This window comes from Odontomachus brunneus, unplaced genomic scaffold, assembly GCF_010583005.1.
Source record: "Odontomachus brunneus isolate Ranch 3 - 2012 unplaced genomic scaffold, Obru_v1 Obru_scaffold_025, whole genome shotgun sequence".
NCBI classification, from domain to species: domain Eukaryota; kingdom Metazoa; phylum Arthropoda; class Insecta; order Hymenoptera; family Formicidae; genus Odontomachus; species Odontomachus brunneus.
The window spans coordinates 1204654-1223687 of NW_022639475.1; the positions used below are offsets into that span (position 1 = coordinate 1204654).

Genomic DNA, 19034 nt, shown 5'->3' on the forward strand with positions numbered 1-19034 from the left:
TATTGCGAATATCGCAAAACGGCACAGGACTTTCTTGCTCACCTCAATCCGTTCTAAGTTCTCACCAAGGGTCATCATGGAGGTTCGGGACACCCTGTATATGATGTAGTTTTACAGAACATTACAAAAAATTACATTGCTGTTACAATACAAATTTCTTAGAATTCTCAAAAAAATATACGTCACATTCTCTGAGAACAATTATTCGATCAATTTAAGCTTGCGAAAGTACTTACACTTTTGAAGTATGCTGTGGTGAAGTTTCCGCCTTCGATGGCGAGATCTCCTAGTAACCGTTTTTGATTCGCCTTCTTCAGAATATTTTCTTCCACAGTCTTTTCACTGACTAATCTGAAATGCGAACAATTACGATGTACTTGTCATCACGCTTTCATGATTATTTTCGAAAATTTCTACATACTTTCTTACAAATTATTATTTCTTCTCGTTGATATTAATCAATATACATACCTATAAATATGCACATCCCGCGTTTGTCCTATTCTGTGACATCTATCTTGTGCTTGGGCATCCATTGTAGGGTTCCAGTCACTGTCGTAGAATATTACCGTGTCCGCTCCCGTCAGATTTACGCCGACACCACCAGATCTCGTCGACAAGATGAAGCAGAATATCCGCTTATCGCCGTTGAATCGCTCCATCAAAACCTGCATGTCAAATTGTGATTATCCATTAATTATTTGTCATTTTTTTAATCTTACCCATCTCATTCACGGAGGTAAGAATGAATTTTGCTCGAATCAAATTTTTACCTGACGTTGATCCACTCGTGTGGTGCCGTCTAGCCGTAGATAAATATGACCGTGGAAATTGAGAAAAGCTTCTAGCACGTCCAACATTCTAGTCATCTGTGTAAATATGAGAACCCGATGATTCTCAGACTTGAGCTTCCTCAGTAGACGGTCCAACGACTGTAATTTACCGCAGTCGTACTGGATCAATCTCGGATCAGGGAACTGCGTTAGCATACGACTTGTCATCGAATGGAGCAGGGCGAATTTCGGTGACAGTTGATGCTGTAATTCCATTCGTAGACGACGTTCGCTCCACAACTTGTATGGTGGCGGGTGGGACACATGGAATCGAGGTACCGGCGCGCGTACCGCCGGCACGTGGACCACAAATCTGCATAAATGTCGAAAAATAAATGTGATTATAATTCATCGTTAATTTCATTAATTTTAATAGAAAGGTGTCGTTAAAACATGCACTTTTTATTCGTCTATTTAAGTTATTCGTTCTATTTAAGTTTTAGAAATAAAAGACACGACAATCACAAATCAAATGAACACGACGAGACTAAGTAAAAGAAAGACAAAAGATGCGAATTAGTTGAAATAATAACCTTTCAAAGACTTCCTTAAGCTCCTCGACGATCCGCTCTGTGGACTTGATAGCCTCCGCAAGTGCCTCTGTGCGAGAGAAGAACTCTCGGCGAGTCCGTGCGCTTTGCTTGACCGTAGTACAGTGCATCCAGCCATTGTGCCAAGGACAAGCCGTAGCGGGTTTGCCTATTCTTAACGCCATGAACAGGTCTTCACCGTAAAGAGGACATGCCGCGCATCTCCGTTCGTTGATGTTTGCTATGAGTCCTAACTTAGCCTGCCGTCTTTGCCGTCTGTCTTCTTCCAATTGTGGCTGAAAAATAATGAATACGTCAAAAAAAAAAAAAAAAAAAAAAACCAGGAGAAATATTATCTAAAGTGCGTGTCTTTATTGCTTCGATCTCATAATATTCACAAAGTTGACAAAATATAATTTTTCATTTAATTATATAAACGATTAATTGTATGATTTGTATAATTTTTTCATGATTTTTGCGTAATTAATTGTATTTTATTTGTTTTAGAGATATGACTATATATTACCAAGTGGAACTCAGACTTGGGCTGTTCTTTGCTCTGTGTCTTATTGGCTTCTTTCTGAGCCTGTCTAGTCACGATACTACGTATCGGCTGCGGTTGTTGACTGCCATTTCCACTCGACGACTGTGTCTGCGGAGTATGACTAACGTTCAGAGGCGGTACCCTCATGACAGGTCGACCGCTTGTAGTAGTCACCACACTGCCGACAACTTTGTTCACAGCAGTTCCTGACGAGGACAGGCCCATCAAGGATTTGGACAATACCGTAAGCCGTGGCCCACTTGGTGTCATTACTGGAAACGAAACTGACAGTACAAAAGGTGTTACTCTTTTTTATCTTCTAATTTATCACTAACAGCAGTTCTCACGACACCACGAGATATAGTTAGGACAATGCCGCAAAGACACACCTGCATTCGTGTTCTGCTGATTCGACGTTAGAATGATATGTCTACCGGTGGAGGTTTGAACCAACTGTGCGAAACTGGGCATCGCTATCCTCTGGACGGAATCGCCTTGTTTGACCGTGACGGTTTGAGCGGTCAGTCGCTGCAAGCCATCTCTGATGTTGGCGTTTCCCACTGCGATCCTTTGCGCGTTCGTCGCCGCGGTGGTCGACGTCACAGTGGTAGTGCTTTGCGGATTGTGTGCCAACGTTGCCACTGGAATAGCTGTCACAAGAACAATAATCATCGTTAATATTGACAGATTCACTTATGTTTAAATTAATTTTGAATATTACATTAAAATTTGGTTGTATGTACAGTATATTTCATGAGAAAAAAAATATATATTTCATGATTTTTTCGTTTTATAAAGCTAAGTTGGATAAATTGTTCTCTCGCGTACAAGAATTCAGAGAATCGTTATGAATTTTTTGTGCCCTTAGTTCTAGAATGCTTATAAACGGTAAGATTATAAACAAGCTGGCCCAAGGGTCAATTATTCTAGCACCACTGCAAAAATGACTGCATAATGACAATTGTTTACAACAGCCACTGATTAATGATGCATAATAAACTTCATATATGTATAATTATTGGTCAATATGTATGATATAAAAAATGTGATGGCAACAAATACAAATGTCCCATCGATAGGTTCCGAGATTGATCCTAACAGAACAATCTTAAAGTTATTTTTAACCTAGAAAAAAGTTGCTTACCTTTCACACTACCCTGATGCTGTACAAGTTGCACGGAATAGCCTTGCAATTGTTGGCCCCCAGCGACTCTGAGCGTTACTCCTAAAAGTAACAGTCATTGTATCTCGCATTTAAGACGATCAAGTTGAGAATTAAAAAGAATAGAATTTCGACATTTTTATAGCAGAATTATTATCGTTATCATTATTTCTAACACTATCTTATTATTCACGTTTGCGATGTTCACAAAGCAATAGCGGCAGCAATTTAGCCACAAAGTGTGAACGAAAAAGATAAAGTTACTAGAATGATAATTAAACATAGAAACTATGCTAAAATAGGAAATATAAAACATAAAAATACATAGACAAAAAATTATACATAAGAACAGTCGGTTCGTCTTGAGCAACATTCTAGAAAATTTAATTTATGCAACAAGATTCTGCATTATTGCAAAATTAATTAAAATTCAAATATTGAACTGAAAAGAAAAAAACTTACCTTGTCCTGTACCAGTCTGACTGGCATTTAACGATTTTACGAAGGGCGACGTACCCACTCTTGGCGTGGGTAATACACCGGCCAAATTCTTTAGTTTGGTCTGCGTGTGTTGTTGCATAGCCGACGGTTTCGCCTGATTTGACAATCTAACGTTAATTTTAATTCGGCCCGATGGACAACGTGGCGCCGGTTCTGGTTGGCTATCTATTTCCTCTATAAGTTTTCTCGGCGTTTGTAATCGTCTCACTCTGTGCGCAACAAATGCACAGAGCGTCAGTTCCAAATCTAACAGTAAAAGGTTCACGCTAGACAGATCGATGTGCTGCAAAATCAAACATTTGCAAGAAGTCGGGTGACAGCTGGCACTTGAGAGCTTCTCAATATTAAATTCGAGACACCGGCGTGAAAACACGGCGTGCTTCGTTATATTTTTTTTTCTCTTTTGGTACCTTGAAAGGATCGTAGTCGAGGACAGCCCACACTAATGAGGCGGTAACAAACTCGAGCGCCTCCATCTGAAACGGTGAGACGGTGGGTCGTACCTCGAACAAGTTCGGATGATTGCACACTTTCCGTAGTTGCATCAGTACGTTAATCACACTCAGAAGATTTCCGCTGGCGAGCGTTTCTCTGGTCCTTTAATAAAATAAGTAAATTAATAATGGTGAGTTTTAATATAATGATTGAACAGTACATATATAACATTAATAATAAAATAAAAATAACTGAACAATGAATGCATAAATAAGAGTCTGGTTACGTATGAAATTGTGACAATTATAAACGAGATACTTTAAGTGCAAAAAAAAAAAGAGGAAATACATAACTACAGAAAATAAAAAAAATGTAATATATAAAATAAAAAAAGGAAATACAGATAAAAAAAAGAAAGGTCGTTTCGAACATTTTGTTTCATATTTTCACTATTGAAAAAAGATCACTTACTTGGCTCTCGACATAAAGTCATCGTACAAAAATCTCTGACGTTTTGACAAACGACACATCACTACGTGCTCATATTTCTTCGGCAATTGCTTCTCCACTTCAGTTTTTAAACGTCTCAAAAGAAACGGCCGTAACACCTGTAGAAAATATTATTAATTAGTACATTACTCGTACAAAAATTTCAGTTATTATACATAATACACTATATTTTAGCCTTTTTCGCCCATTAGTGTTCTTGGATAAAATATTAGACATCAAACAAATGAAATAATCACTTCAGTATTATTAAATTATTAAATTATTTCTCCACACAGGAAACGTATGTCAGATGTTGATCGATTATTGACACGCGAGTTTTTATGGAGAATTTTACTATCCCGCTGTTTAATTATAATACAGACATCGTCATTTTGAACTAATGTCTGTAGTCGGCAGCGAGTAATATCACTATTTGACTAATATTTTTCTGTTCATTTTAATTATATTATGTTACACTTTTTATCTTCCGTAAATTTAATAGAACATCAAAGATCAAGTAAAAAAAATAAGAATTGAAAAAAGTATCGACTATTCAGCTAAAAAAAATATACTAAACATTAACTTAAATGAACATAAAAATAAAGTCTTTTTTTAAATGGAAAGAAGAAAAAGAAACAAAGTGTAAAAAAACTACGTACAGACCTTATGCAGACGACGAATAATATTCTCGTTGTATTCACTGTTTCCCTCGATCATACCCGTAACGGGATTACTGAACCACTCCTTGAATTCTCGATGAGACTGAAACACGTTAGGCATGAGAAAGTGCATAAGCGACCACAGCTCCATTAAATTGTTCTGAAGAGGTGTGCCAGTAAGAAGTAGCCTCCTGCAATGCAAGTACAAACAAAAGTAATGAACAGCAACATTCAAAACAATGGTAGGATTAGCAGCTCGATAAAAGATCTAACAAATTTACCGTTGCGTTTGAAAATTTAACAACAATTGCCATCTTTGCGACTTAAAGTTTTTAATATTCTGCGCCTCGTCCAAGATAAGGTACTTCCATTTCTTCCGTCTAAAACTTTGGTGATCTTGTATGACTAACTTGTAAGACGTTATGCATATATGGAAAGCATTCGGTTTTGTCCAGCCTACAAACATAGAATTAACGTGTGAAAGAAACCATGTTCTGCACGTTAATTCTTTGAACGATATATTAATCTGTACGTAAAAGAAAAATTCGCGTTTGTAAAGATTGAAGTTTATGTTAACACATATATAACAATTTATAGAAAAGATCAATTAATTGGGGAGATTTGATATAATTAAATAAATAATACTTAGTACTTAGAGAAATAAGAATATAAAAATTTTTTTAAGTATCATATCATTACCTGTTCTTTTTTGTTTTCTCTCCTTCTGTGTGCCGTAATACGTCAGTATTTTGAATCCGGGACACCATTTTTTGCATTCCATTTCCCAATTTAGCATCACGGAAGTCGGAACGATGATAAGATGTGGTCCCCAATTTCCTTTTTCACAGGCCAAGTGCGCTAATAACGCAATAGTCTGTATGGTTTTACCTAGACCCATCTCGTCTGCCAGAATACCGTTCAGCTTTCTATCATACATGGTAACGAGCCAGTCCAATCCTATATGTTGATACTCGCGAAGCAAATGTTTCAGCAAAAAAGGTATTTTGGTGACAACCTGAAACGTACGATATTAAAAATCATTTTTAATTAACATATTTCAAATAACGCTTTATTCAAAGTTGCTGTAGAAGAATGAGATACATAATATTGTAAACACGAATGTGAAGATACATAATAATTAAAATCAATATTTTTATAGTGATTATTTTCTAGAATAATATAGGTATGTTTATTCGTGAGAAAACTATCACCTTTAATCTACCTTTCGGAAATAGTGATAAATAAGAGAACTATTGCATCACTTTGGATCGAAAGGATTATTTGTACTAATCATTAGTTAATCGATATTATGATATAGAATGCAACTGAAATAGAGACGAAAAATTTCAAAAGCATCCCCTTACATATCTGAAATCAGTTTTTCTTTATGAAGATTATCAAAATAATCAACAGAATATTAAGATAATAATTTATATGGATGACTGAAAACGAAGCGCTTCATGAGAACTAAACTTTAAAAAACTTGGTTTCAGTAAAATTATATCTCGAGCTTAATTGTAAAATAACATTATGAAATAAATATTCAAAGAAATTTTCGACAAAATAACATCGATATTAAAAATTTGCTAATAGACACATCTTTATCTCTTTACACTCTGCTTAACATTTAATTTTTTAAACAATAAAATACAGACAAAAAACTTACACTGGTTGTAAGTAACGTGTTTCCTTTAGGCTGGATACTCTCGGCTAATGCGGCAACATTATCCATTTCATTATGAGCGTCCGAATGATCAGCTTCCGCAGCCTGTAACAAAAAGAAATAATATGGTAATAAAATAATATGTGATATGTAAATTATCTATTATTTTGAAGCAACAGATAAAAAGATAATTTATTATAAAGACGAGGAAAAAAGCAACTGTAACTTAAATACAATTATAAGCGATATAATATTCTTATACTATATAACGGTATAATAATCTTCAATAAGAAAAAATCTACTCAGAATCAGTCGCAAAAAGTGCACCTAAAATAAAATAGTTTGTGTATAGAAAAGACTGGTAACTCACTTTGTTCTCAGACTGTTGTTCTCCGGATGGGTCTTCGAGAAGAGATCGAAGACCTACGTCTGCTTCTTCGGCGTCGCTTTGAGTCTGAGCAGCTTCATCGCCGCTTTCGTTATCACTCTCCTCGCATTCGCTTTCACTACTGCTGGATTGCTCCTCATTCTCCCTTGCAGTTTCCTTATCACTGTTCTCTTTATCTGTACCTGAGTAAAACGAGAAATAACATCCTATTAAATCAATAGTACAGACAGTTTTGTCGTTTCCTCGGCAATGAAAGTTTGCAAAATTTTCTCAGACAAATGCCTCTATTTACAGCATAAAGTGGCAGTTGAAATAAGTGAGAACCACTTATTTCATACCATCAGAATTGGTAATAATATCATCATTGATAACTTATGCCAACGAGCTGACATAACAAAAAGTAAAACATTAATTATAGTAATTTTATGTAAAATAAAATTCTATGAATGTAATCAAGAACAAACCTTCATTCTCTGCGTCAACGTCTATCAACTCCTCAGACATATTGGCATATTTGGCTGCGAGTTCGTCGATAGACATTTCGTTGTCAGCCTAAAAAAAATACAAGGACAATTTTTATTTAGATTCGAAACAAACGATGTACAATATCAGTTCCATATCTTGATATTGAAGTAGAAAAAGACCTTGAGCTCATCAAGTTCTCGTTTATGATCGACATCTCCTTCAAGTCTCTCTTCCTCCATGATGGTGTCTTCTTCGTCAGAGGATTCACCCGATAGTGCGATGAAATCGACATCCCCATCAGTCGCTTCCTCGTTTTCCTACAACAAAGATTATCATTTAGATTAATCTTCTCGGTTACGAATTAATAACGTCTAAAAATTATAATAGTCGCTCGAGTAATGGAACTGAAGAATTTACAATTTATAAAAGATATTAGAAGCAATTAAATTCAACTGTTTTAGTGTATATACATATATTAAGGAACATACATTTCGTTCCGCCTCGTTCGTTGCGTCTCGCGGCGACAAGCTCTTGTTGCGATCTTCCAGATAATCTCCTCCAAGTTCCCTCAGGAGATCTTCTAAAGGTATTTCCGATTCTCTTTTCAATAATTCCACTTCCTCTTTATGATTGGTAATCAATTTCATCTCTTCCTCAGCCTTGGCTATAGTTTCCTCGTCATCATCCGAACTCTGATTTGGTTGGAATTCCTCTGTAATGTAACGTGTACGATCTAGTTAAAGTAACTTTTACGGTGCAATATACGGTTTCAGTAAGACGATTTACGCAAACAGCACAAGATGATTAATTCAATGAATTCAAATTAAATTAATTTAAAGAATGTATAACATACCGTCGGAATGACCTTTTCCTTGCGGCACCGGCGATGAAATTCGTGAACTATTTATGGAAGCCGGAATACTTTGAGGACCATCGGTCTTATTAAGACCTTCTGTCAACCACGTGGAATACTTCTCCGTTTGACCAACGATAAAATTCAAATGTTGGTCCAACGCTTTCTTCCGCTTTTCCTCTAACCTCGTTTGCTGCTTGTACTCCACCAGCTGTGAGCAAAACAACAGATATTAGAGGAGTTGCATTAGAGTAACATAAAAAGTATATTAAATCATATCATTAGCGGAAACTCTAATATTTCTCAATCACAAAAACATTCATGTTTTCATGTTGTTATTTATATACAAATATACTACTCAACAAAAAAATAATTTAGTAAATAGTAAGTGTCCTGCGCGAAATCTTTAGTTGAGTTTAGGAAACAAAACAACTATACACAATGCGCAGACTTTGCTGTTCCCACAACGAGCACACGCTTCCGATTATGAACGTCGAGAAGGTCGGCTTATTTGTGTGGGGTATACTATTTTACTTTATCATGTACAAAACATTATTATCAAAGTCCGAAAATATTTTTTGAATTATATAAGTTTTGAACTTAAAAATAAAGTTTTTTATTAAAAAATAATAATAAAATGTTTCATTAAAAATAAAATTTTTTTCTCAAAAACATATTGATATATAATGTATAAATTTCCAAGATCAGCAAAATGTAATTACACATAAAAATTTAGCTTTTGCTACTTTTCCGCTTACCTTTTCAACATTTGCCCAAAAGGTTTTTATTTCCTTGGCGACGAAGCTGGCGATTTTCTTCAGTCTGAGCTCCTGCGATTTTTCCGCTTTTTGCGCTTGAATCGCTTTCTCCTGGAAATATTTCTGTACCATGCGCGCGCACTTCTTCGCCGCGGCTTTCTTCCACTTGCGTTCTTGGGCAAAATCTGCAGCCAACCAGACCATCTCCTCCAATAGATAGTCCCAGTGTGCCTTAGTACGTGCTGGTTCTTGCACCTTAGGTAACCGCCGTTCCGACCATAACCCTTCGCGTTGCAATTCGGCAATTCTTTGCATCACATATGCCTCCTGCATGACAAGTAAAGGATTAGAAAGAAAAGAAGTAATTTTATTTGATCCATACTAGAAATTTCGAATCTATATATCTTTTCTACAATTTAATAAATTACATTTATATCTAAATAAATAAATAAAACTTGCTCTTAATAGCTAAACGGTCCAATTAAATAAATAAAAGAAAATAATTTGTTTAATAGTTAAAGAAGAACTTATATCACATAAAAACTTCAGTTGTAAAGAATTCGTTAATTACCTGCTTAGCCTTCTCCACAATTTGTTCCTGATTATTTGTGATATCACAGGATGTAGTTACCGCAGTGGACGTAGACAACTTGATGAGCTTGACGATGGGTTGCGGGCTATTGAGCGCGGTTATCGTCGCAGGCGTCTTCGGAGTGGTCGCGACGACGGCCATCGGCGACGATTTCTCCACCGCAGGACTCGCAGCAGTGACCGTAGTTACAGATTTTGACGAATCTGTCACTAATGGCGTGCCACCTATAACAATAACATCGATATTAGGCTTCCTCTTCGATGATTTAGTAAACAAAGCGATACGCAGCGATAATTTGTACGGTAGCGCCCTTAGGTTTATTAGTATAATACTACTAAACAACCTTACATATGCTCCCAAAATAATATTTCCATCGATAACAAACCGTCTCAAAATAATCAAGCCAGTTATTATTGATGGATATCTACGAGAATGAATCTAAAAAAAATACGGACGAATAATGGCAATAACTACTAAAGCGAAAACAACGTGAAATAAAAACATCACCCGAGAGAAAAGCGTCGACTGAAATGAGAAATGGCCATAAGTACATGGAAAACGTAAATGAGAACAGTTTTCAACATGCGAAACAGCCAATTATATTTAAGAATTATGAAAAATATGAAATTTTCTTGGTGAAATTTTAGGCTGTGACTAATCGATTCGCTTACTAATTCAAATTTTCTTGGTGTTATAGCATAGAAAAAGGAGTGTGTAAGACAAACAGTAAATAAATCAGCTAATCACACTCGAAAATTATAAAAAACTTGAGAGAGATACTATTATGTTAAGATTCTCAATTGTGACTGATTGATTTGCTTGCTGCCTAAATTTTACTTTTTACACACTTTTTGTGTACCACGGTCATAAGTCAACTGTTTCATTCACATCTGAGGATACAATACATAACACGATGAATATAACGATGGCGAGGGATAAATGTATATCTCACCACGTTTCAAGTGGAAACATGCGTAAAAGATACATACGGGAAGGAATGAATATATATGTATGTATGTATATATATATATATATATATATATATATATATATGTATGTATGTATGTATGTATGTATGTATGTATGTATGTATATACATACATATATATATGTATATGTATATATATGTATGTATATATATATGTATATATATATGTATATGTATATATATGTATATGTATACGTATATGTGTATATATATATATATATATATATATATATATATATATATATATATATATATATATATATCGCGTACAACATTTAATACGTGAACATAAAAGAGGAGCTCGAATACAATCCGCCGAGTTCCCCTACGTGTTCCACACGAGGAACTCCGACAGACTGTTCTGAAAAGCACGCCGAGAGACACTAACGGCTTTAAAAGACACGGAAACAATCGACAGGCAGGCAGTCAGTTAGGCAGACGAGGCAACCTGCGGTGGTAATCACCTATAATGAGCGTGGGTGCTAGAGTAGTAGAAGCGGATGACGAGTGAACGGTGGCCGGTGAAGACTGGTGAATTGCCGCTCGGAAGGCAAACACCATGCCATGGCGGCCACCTTGAGGCCTACCCGGTATTTGTCCTGTGTATGTGCGCGCAGACGGTTATTTATTTGCCGTGTTCAAGCCAGATTTCAACTTACGATAATAATTATTAGGTCGTGAACGTGAATTAAAGCGTTGGCATTGTACCACAATACAATTGTAATGACAGCTATATTTAGCAAGTTTAAAGTAATATCTAGTGATCTTTAATGTAATTTAAATCACACGTATTCTCCTCTTTATGTTACTATTTTTTGCACACAATTTATAATTTATATAATTTCTACGTGTTTATCTGCACAAGGAGGCAGAATTATACGAATGTCTGGTCTTAATCCATCATCTGTATTTATTATAGCGATGAAAGATACGAAATGCAAAATTACGCGATGATGTAAGTGGAGAACGCAACAGCTGGGTTAACAACAACAACCAACCGATTGACGTCGAAAAGAAAGGGCAAAACAACGAAGTGGGTTGAATGAAAATGTGAATATTGAACTTACCGTGCTGATTAAGTTGCGCCACTGCGGCGGGCAAGGTAGTGGACACCGCTACCGGTGTAACACCCACGCCGGAGATCTTGACCTCCGCAGGACTCTGATTTGGAATAGGAATTACGTTGGAGATAGACGTGGCAGTAGTCATGACGGTGGTGCTGGTAACTGTGGTTGTGGTAGCGGTGACGACGGCTGCGGCGGTGGTGGTCGTAGTGGCGGTGGTAGTAGTGCTGGTGGCGGTAACGGTGGCGGTGATGGCGGTGGTGTTAGCCGGCGACAGTTGCGGCAATTCCGACGGTAACGGCACGGTCAAGTCCTCGTCGTCGTCTTCCGGGTCGAGACGATGCTGCCGCAGAAAGTGCAGGTACTGCGACGTGGGCGGCCGCTTACGCCAGGTCATGTAATCCATCATGTTACCGCCGGCGTGCAAGAAGAATAATTCGGCTACGTTCTCGCTGTATTTCTCGCGTAGTGTGTGCATCCGCCGCCTCTTGTGCTCAAACACCCGCCTCCGCAAGCCGCCGAAGTCCTCGCCGGTGAGCGGCTTCTCGCTCGATTCCAACATTTTCAGCCGTTTTCTCACCGGCGACGACGACGGCACCACCTGCGACGATGACGATGACGCAGCCTGCGATGACGACGACGACGATGCCTGTGACGACGTCATAGGCGCTACGAACACGTTGCCTATGGAGGTACGCACAAGCTTCGGCGACGTCGCCAACACAACCTTGGTGGAATTTTGCCGGGCGGGCGATGGATGCGGCGACGATGCGCCCACGACGTTGACGCTAGCCGGCATCGCGCCACCCACCGCTGTTGCGGCGTTGCGCGACTGGGTGTTCGCGATACTGACGATCCTCGTGACTCCGACTTGTTGCGCGTTTGCGTTAGTCGTCGAGTTGTTTGAGATAACCTGCGAATGGAAATTGAGAAAGATTAAGTCGGAGTTGGTCATGTTCACAAGTTCGCTATTAGATCCCAGATAGATTTTCATGATTATCACCACATGAGAGACAATCGACGAAATTTTATGAATTCCTTTAATTACACTTATGAATGTAAGTATATTGTGTATTGAATTAATTATTAAATTTAGATCTTATATATAAATATATATAACAATGTAAATTTTTCATTGTATTGATGCAACAATAAATTTACTAAAAGTTACACTCAGATCTTCGTATTATATTTAACATGATGTTATTTTGAGCTGATTTAGATAATTTTTCTTATATTTCTATTTTTTCATTCTATGTGATAATTATGATTGCAATCAGTCATAAGGGACTCGACGTTACTAAATTTCGTAATTTAATATACTTAAAGTTGCTGTAAAGTTTACGTACATCAGTCTATCGATGATGTTACCAAAATCAGGACATATTTGAACTAAGAACCAAGCAAATTCGTCCCTATGTCACACTTTAGAATTGGCAACAAATGTAACTGAATGAAATGATTTGAATGAAACCGATTACGAGGAAACTTGTGATTTGCTGCTTGATCATTGTTGGCTGGCTCACAAGTTCCTTGACAACAGTCAAAATAAGGCTAAAAACAATAGTTGGGCAATGTTGAGAATGGTCAGTCAACAATGTAACAGATAGCAAAGGGCAATGAAGAAAAAGAAATGTATGCAGATGACGACTCACCTGTGTGAGGCCAGGAACCTGAGTCGTAATGACAAACTGTTGCCCGCTTCCACTAGCGAGCACATTGAGGCCTTGAGCAGTGGCGAGAACCTGATGCAAACTGACAGTCTGTTGAGATGCACCCCCATTACTCGCACCTCCATTGTTGCTTGCACCCCGGCTGAGGGGTGGCAAGATAGGTGTACTTTGCTTATCGCTCATTGCATGTTATGCTAAAAGGATAAAACAACAAAACACTGTAAAGCACAGCACAAATAGAAAATCACACGTTGAATATTATAGTTTTACAATAACATGTTCTAAGCATTTCCTGTAACCTTAATTGAGAAAACAATATCTAATGAACGAAGAAATTTAAGATATAGTTAATCATCGAGTACAGATACGCTACTGTATGGTGACTCGTGCGTAAATGAGGAAAAATTCAAATTTCGACGACGACAATAATAACAACAGCAGCAGCAGCACGACGTGAGTAGGCCTTACTCTCGCTTCGTGAGAGAAGCATCGATCGCCCGTAAATGTGAATCGAGAAAGGGAGAGAGAAAGGGAGAGAGAGGCGATCGTCGAATTTGGCGAAGGCGATGCGCGCGGCCTTGTAAAAGGGCAGGCATTGCGCAGAACGCGACGTATATATAAGCGAAATTCGGCGTTGTACGCGACGACGAGGTGTCGGGGATCGCGTGTGTCAGGAAAAGAGGGGATGTCATCACGAGTGTCAAGAAATTCCTAGCTCGACAAACGGATTATCCGAACCTCGTGCGATCTCGTGCAGTCGTGTGTCGTGCACGGCGAAGATGCGCGGCGAGAAGCACGTTCTCGCCTCGACGAATAACTTCCTCGAGACGAGAACCGGTATCACAGTGGCAGTCGTGGTGATCGGCGCCGGCGAAGATACGATGAAACGACCTCGTCGACGACGCTCGGCGTCGATGGACAAGAAAGCCGTGACGCGACACACGAGACGACGCGACGCGATGCAATACGACGCGGCGTGGCGCGAAGCGGAGTGGTGCGGTGAGGTGCGGCGCGGCGTGATACAAAGGAAATTTTTCGTCCGCCATGTTGGCGTTGCATCGTTGCGAGAGGGCGGACTTACCACAAAGTAATCACAAATTTCCACGGCGTAGACGTGCCATCCGTGATAATAATCGTCACACCCGTGATCCGCGTGGGCCAACTCGCAATTGGGTACCTCACGTAACACACGACGAATGAGATATATCTAATATTTTACGATACATCGTCACACCGCACGGCCAAGGACGTGTACACACTCCTAAACATGGCGACGGCTCCGAGACAAATTTCGTGGCGAGTCTCTCTCTCTCCGGCCAGCCGGAGCTTCGCGTCGCTCGCGCATAGATAGCGTTGTTGTGCAGCGGCCGCGCCTGCCCGATTGGTCAGCGACTGCCGCTGCGCGCGGCAACGTGGCAGCGCCGGTTGCGCACGATTGGTCGACACGCGCGAACGTTCGAATACATTGCCGAGTTCACACGAGTCGACCGGGCCGAGGCCCCCGGGCTCGACGAGGGAGCTCGGCCGAGCGACGATTAAATCTCGCCGATTGTCTTCTCCGCGAATATTCCGCGTCCTGCTGGGCCTTTGTTTTATTCGCCGTTTTCGTCTCATTCGCGTCCGCCTGTCGCTCTCGCTTTGGAAACAAAATTCAGATGAGTCGAGAAAGGAATTATAGCAAGAAAAAGACCGATCTTCATATATATATATATACACATACATGCACACACACGTATATATATATATATATATATATATATATATATATATATATGTATGTATATTCAGAGCATGAAAAACTAGCTATTTTCAACGGGTCTCGCACAAGCATCCGGTATCCAACGGGAGAATTTATTTTTAGCGATTCTCGGAAAATACATTTTTCTATTAGATATCCATTGAATGCATTCCTTGTGTGAATAGATCCCTTTCTTCCTTTTAGACTAACAGAGGATTCACAATACGTCCAATGTCTCATGTATAACGTGTATAGGAAATAAAGAAAAGCTGTAGACTCTCCCTTCATCTTGACAAGTTTCGTAATGCGTTCGATATTCATTAGAAAAATATGTCTAGTGAAAATCACTAAAAAATTAATTCTATTGGATTCCAAATGTGTCGCAAAATCCATGCCTTTTTGCTTTCGATTACACACTAAACTCGCAATTCTCGAGACGCTTTAAAATATTCTGGAGTGTGACGTCATTAATACGTGACACTAAACTACAATATTGAAACGTGACTTCCTATGTAATAACAGTTGTGAGAACTCGTATCGCAAAAGAGAAGGAACTACCCGTGTGGGATGACTATCTCTTTCTTTCGTGTAGGCTGCCGATATTTCGTAGAATGGCCATTGAAAGTGTAATTCGTGTAATTGGATTGACGATTTTTGTCGCTAAGCTACGTAGCTCAGCAAGTTCTACTAGTGAAAAAACATCAATTTACGGTAATTTATGATCGTCGAGGTGCTGCTTATATCTTATTGATCAAGTTACTTTATGGAATATCAGATAAGCTTCGTTATTGAATTGCATACGAGAGAAAGATAATCATCCCGACGAAATTCCCTTTCTCTCGATTCACTTTTCAAGTATTAGGATGTGCTCCAATGTATTATAATTTAGAAGGCTTATTCTGTAACTTCTAACGAACGTTATTATCACATAAGTATAATAAATGGTAAAAAAGCTACGTAACGACGAAATAACGGTAACAATTAAAAGTTATCGAGTTACAGAACAGGCCCCTTAATATATACATGTGTATCTTTCTACATCCCTTCCTGGCTTCCGAATTATTTTCTAATTTTTTTTTTTACACGTGGCATAAAAAGTTTGCTCCGAAGAACTTCCCAAACGAGTGTACACCGGTGCAATATGTTAGAGTGAAATAAAATATACTTGTTTCATCCCAACTCATTGCACTAGACACTAGTTCAGCAAGTTCTTCAAAAAAGAACACATAGATCCTGTAAAACGCGCGTGTACCTACTTTAAGTACAGATAGTGTAATTTTGTGCAGATATAAAGAACAGACTTCTAGATGCACAATAAATGCTCCGAAACCCATAAAGCGACAAGTGGATCGCATCACTAATCAATATCTGCACCATAAATTTATACATACATATAAAACGTAAATTTTGTCGCAACACAAGATGCGAGATCTTTCTTTTATCTCAAACGGTAGATAGGTTAAAGTGCAAGAGATCACAGTAGAAGACGGAGCAGAGCTCAGCGCCTTTCATCTGCTGGCCACGTGGCACATTTTACGTCTCCTCTTTACCGCGAGACTTCGTCTTCGGTCTTTGTCTCGACATCGCGCGCGATCAAAAAAAAATGCTCCTTCGACTTACCTGACTCTCGGCGGATCATATCGTTGCCATTGTCGTCGTCGTCGTTCTCGCCATCGTCGGCAGCGCTCGACAGCGAATCCGCTGTTGCCGGCAGCGAACGTCGCGCCCGTTGTCGTCTCTCGCGCGTCGTTGACCCATCCAAGGCGCGCACGTGCGTCTCCCGCCCGAGAGACACGGTGCCGTGGTGCTGTGGGCCGGCATTTTTGCGCCCCGCGGTCGATCGTCATCTCGGGGCCTCGCGCACGTCTTCGCCAGACGAGGAAGCACAATAGAACGCGCGAAGATCGCGCGCTGCGCACTCTCTGATCAACGATCAGATCGGTGCGCACCACAACGACTGCGACGGACGACATCGGAGGCGCAAGGCCGAGTGCAATGTGAGGAATCGCGCGCGCACGTTACGTGCACAACGCTACCGCCATCATTGCCGCGAAGGATAAATTTAAAAAAACGGAAAAGCGTCTGCTCGCCCTCGTATTTCGCCGTTCTCGTCGAGTGTTCCTCGGATATTCGAGGCGCGTATTGCAAACATTGCCAACCGGCATGTTATAAAGCGAAAATATCAATTTGATCGAGGGAAACAATTGATACAACAAATCGTGCAATTTCTTTCTCTCGCGTTCTCTCAACATCTTGTTGGTGAATTTTCCTTCTAATCGTTATCTCTTAATTTTCTCGTGAGTTAATGTCGCGTGAAAAACATGATTCGATATTTTTAGTAGTTCATATGAGCGATCGTGACATTATTTTACTTTCCATTCAGAATTCAAGACAGAATTCAACTTGTCATTTGTGAATTAAAAGATGGTGAAGCTGAATATGAGTGTTCATCCCAGTTTATCTGAGACGGTGACAGAGAGTTTGAGACGAAGAAATGTGGTTACCACCGTCGATTTCATCACAACGGACTCGGTTGAATTAGCGATATCCACCAGTCTTTCGTATACGGTATGAAATAAATGTCTTGAAAAGGATTAAAAACATATGTTTACTGAACGACTATTCGATTTAACCACTATTTTATTATGCATATTTAAAATGATATTTAAGATAACAATTTGATTGAAGGTGATATTGATATCTACAGGAAATATTGCAAATGAAGCAACATATATTGAAGGAATATGGATACACAAAGAAAAATGCATTCGAACTTCTTATAGCAGAGAAAAATGATATGATACCAACTGGTGTGATATGGTATGTTCTATGCAAATTGATTTTACATAATTAAAAGTATCAAATGTTTACAGTGAAAAATATTGCAATATTTGACTAATCAACAGAAAGAAAATCATGTAGAAAAATAATGATTTCTATAATCTAACGTTTGCTTCTTGGTCAGACAGCTTGGACGAATTGCTAAAAGGTGGCTTATGTCCTGGATATTTGTATGAGCTGTGTGGCTCATCATCTTCTGGGAAGACTCAATTGTGCTTGACAATAGTTGCTAATGCTATCACCACTCAATCAGATATCATTGCTTGGTACTTCGATACAAAGAGAGATTTCTCCAGATTGAGATTCGAAGAGATACTAAGAGCAAGAAACTTTGGACAAGAGGTAATTATAGATATTATAAAGTAAAAATTAATTAGTAAAAGCATCAATCAGTGTTCTTTGACTTGAGTCAAGGCTTTGACACTTGACAATAATATATACTGAAATATGAATGAAAGAGAATATGTGTTAAAAATTAAAAAAGATTTTTTGTTTTTTATTCTAGGTCATAAAAGAAGCATTGCAACGCACGAAAGTTTGCCGTGTGAATTCGTTCAATGAATTAATACAAGATCTACGGCAATTATTATCTCTTTACAAAACAGAACAGTATTCACTAAAAAAAAAGAGGTTTCTTGTGATCATCGACTCTTTACCAGCAATTATCTTTAAGGTATATTTCAACTGAAATAGTTGATTATTTTAATTAACGATTATACGGTACTGAATGTTCTTATTTTCTGTTAAATTAAATAGAAAAAAAATAAACATTAAATATATCAATTTTGGCGTGTAGATATATATATATATATATATATATATATATATATATATATATATATATATATATATATATAT

General features: G+C 38.5%; 2 protein-coding genes and 1 non-coding gene across 9 annotated transcripts in view; 1 reads left to right on the plus strand and 2 right to left on the minus strand.

The window, feature by feature from the left end:
* Positions 1-14900, minus strand: part of LOC116842534 (helicase domino) — a 35884-nt gene extending 20984 nt beyond the window's left edge. Inside the window, 25 exon segments of the mRNA XM_032811889.1 lie at positions 237-351; positions 472-668; positions 774-1146; positions 1367-1659; positions 1890-2179; positions 2297-2557; positions 3052-3132; positions 3532-3853; positions 3981-4167; positions 4477-4613; positions 5158-5344; positions 5435-5609; positions 5853-6168; positions 6820-6921; positions 7187-7386; positions 7669-7756; positions 7849-7986; positions 8158-8381; positions 8523-8733; positions 9281-9607; positions 9852-10096; positions 11325-11459; positions 11928-12837; positions 13580-13791; positions 14679-14900. Of these exon segments, the coding sequence (XP_032667780.1) occupies positions 237-351; positions 472-668; positions 774-1146; positions 1367-1659; positions 1890-2179; positions 2297-2557; positions 3052-3132; positions 3532-3853; positions 3981-4167; positions 4477-4613; positions 5158-5344; positions 5435-5609; positions 5853-6168; positions 6820-6921; positions 7187-7386; positions 7669-7756; positions 7849-7986; positions 8158-8381; positions 8523-8733; positions 9281-9607; positions 9852-10096; positions 11325-11459; positions 11928-12837; positions 13580-13780 (5715 nt within the window). The 5' untranslated portion in view covers positions 13781-13791; positions 14679-14900.
* On the minus strand, positions 8912-9044 carry LOC116842566. The gene has a single exon (XR_004377739.1). It is a non-coding gene; the product is annotated as a small nucleolar RNA snoR639/H1 (small nucleolar RNA).
* A 526-nt stretch (positions 14901-15426) lies between the features above and the next one.
* Positions 15427-19034, plus strand: part of LOC116842532 (DNA repair protein RAD51 homolog 4-like) — a 9993-nt gene continuing 6385 nt past the window's right edge. Inside the window, exons 1-5 of one of the 7 annotated variants that reach the window (XM_032811885.1) lie at positions 15427-16046; positions 17719-17903; positions 18043-18155; positions 18305-18518; positions 18682-18849. In XM_032811885.1, coding sequence (XP_032667776.1) covers positions 17760-17903; positions 18043-18155; positions 18305-18518; positions 18682-18849 — 639 coding nt within the window. In that variant the 5' untranslated portion in view covers positions 15427-16046; positions 17719-17759. Of the gene's footprint in view, positions 16047-16555; positions 17633-17718; positions 17904-18023; positions 18156-18304; positions 18519-18681; positions 18850-19034 lie in introns of those variants that run through there. The other 6 variants (XM_032811883.1, XM_032811881.1, XM_032811884.1 and 3 more) reach the window with 6 other exon arrangements.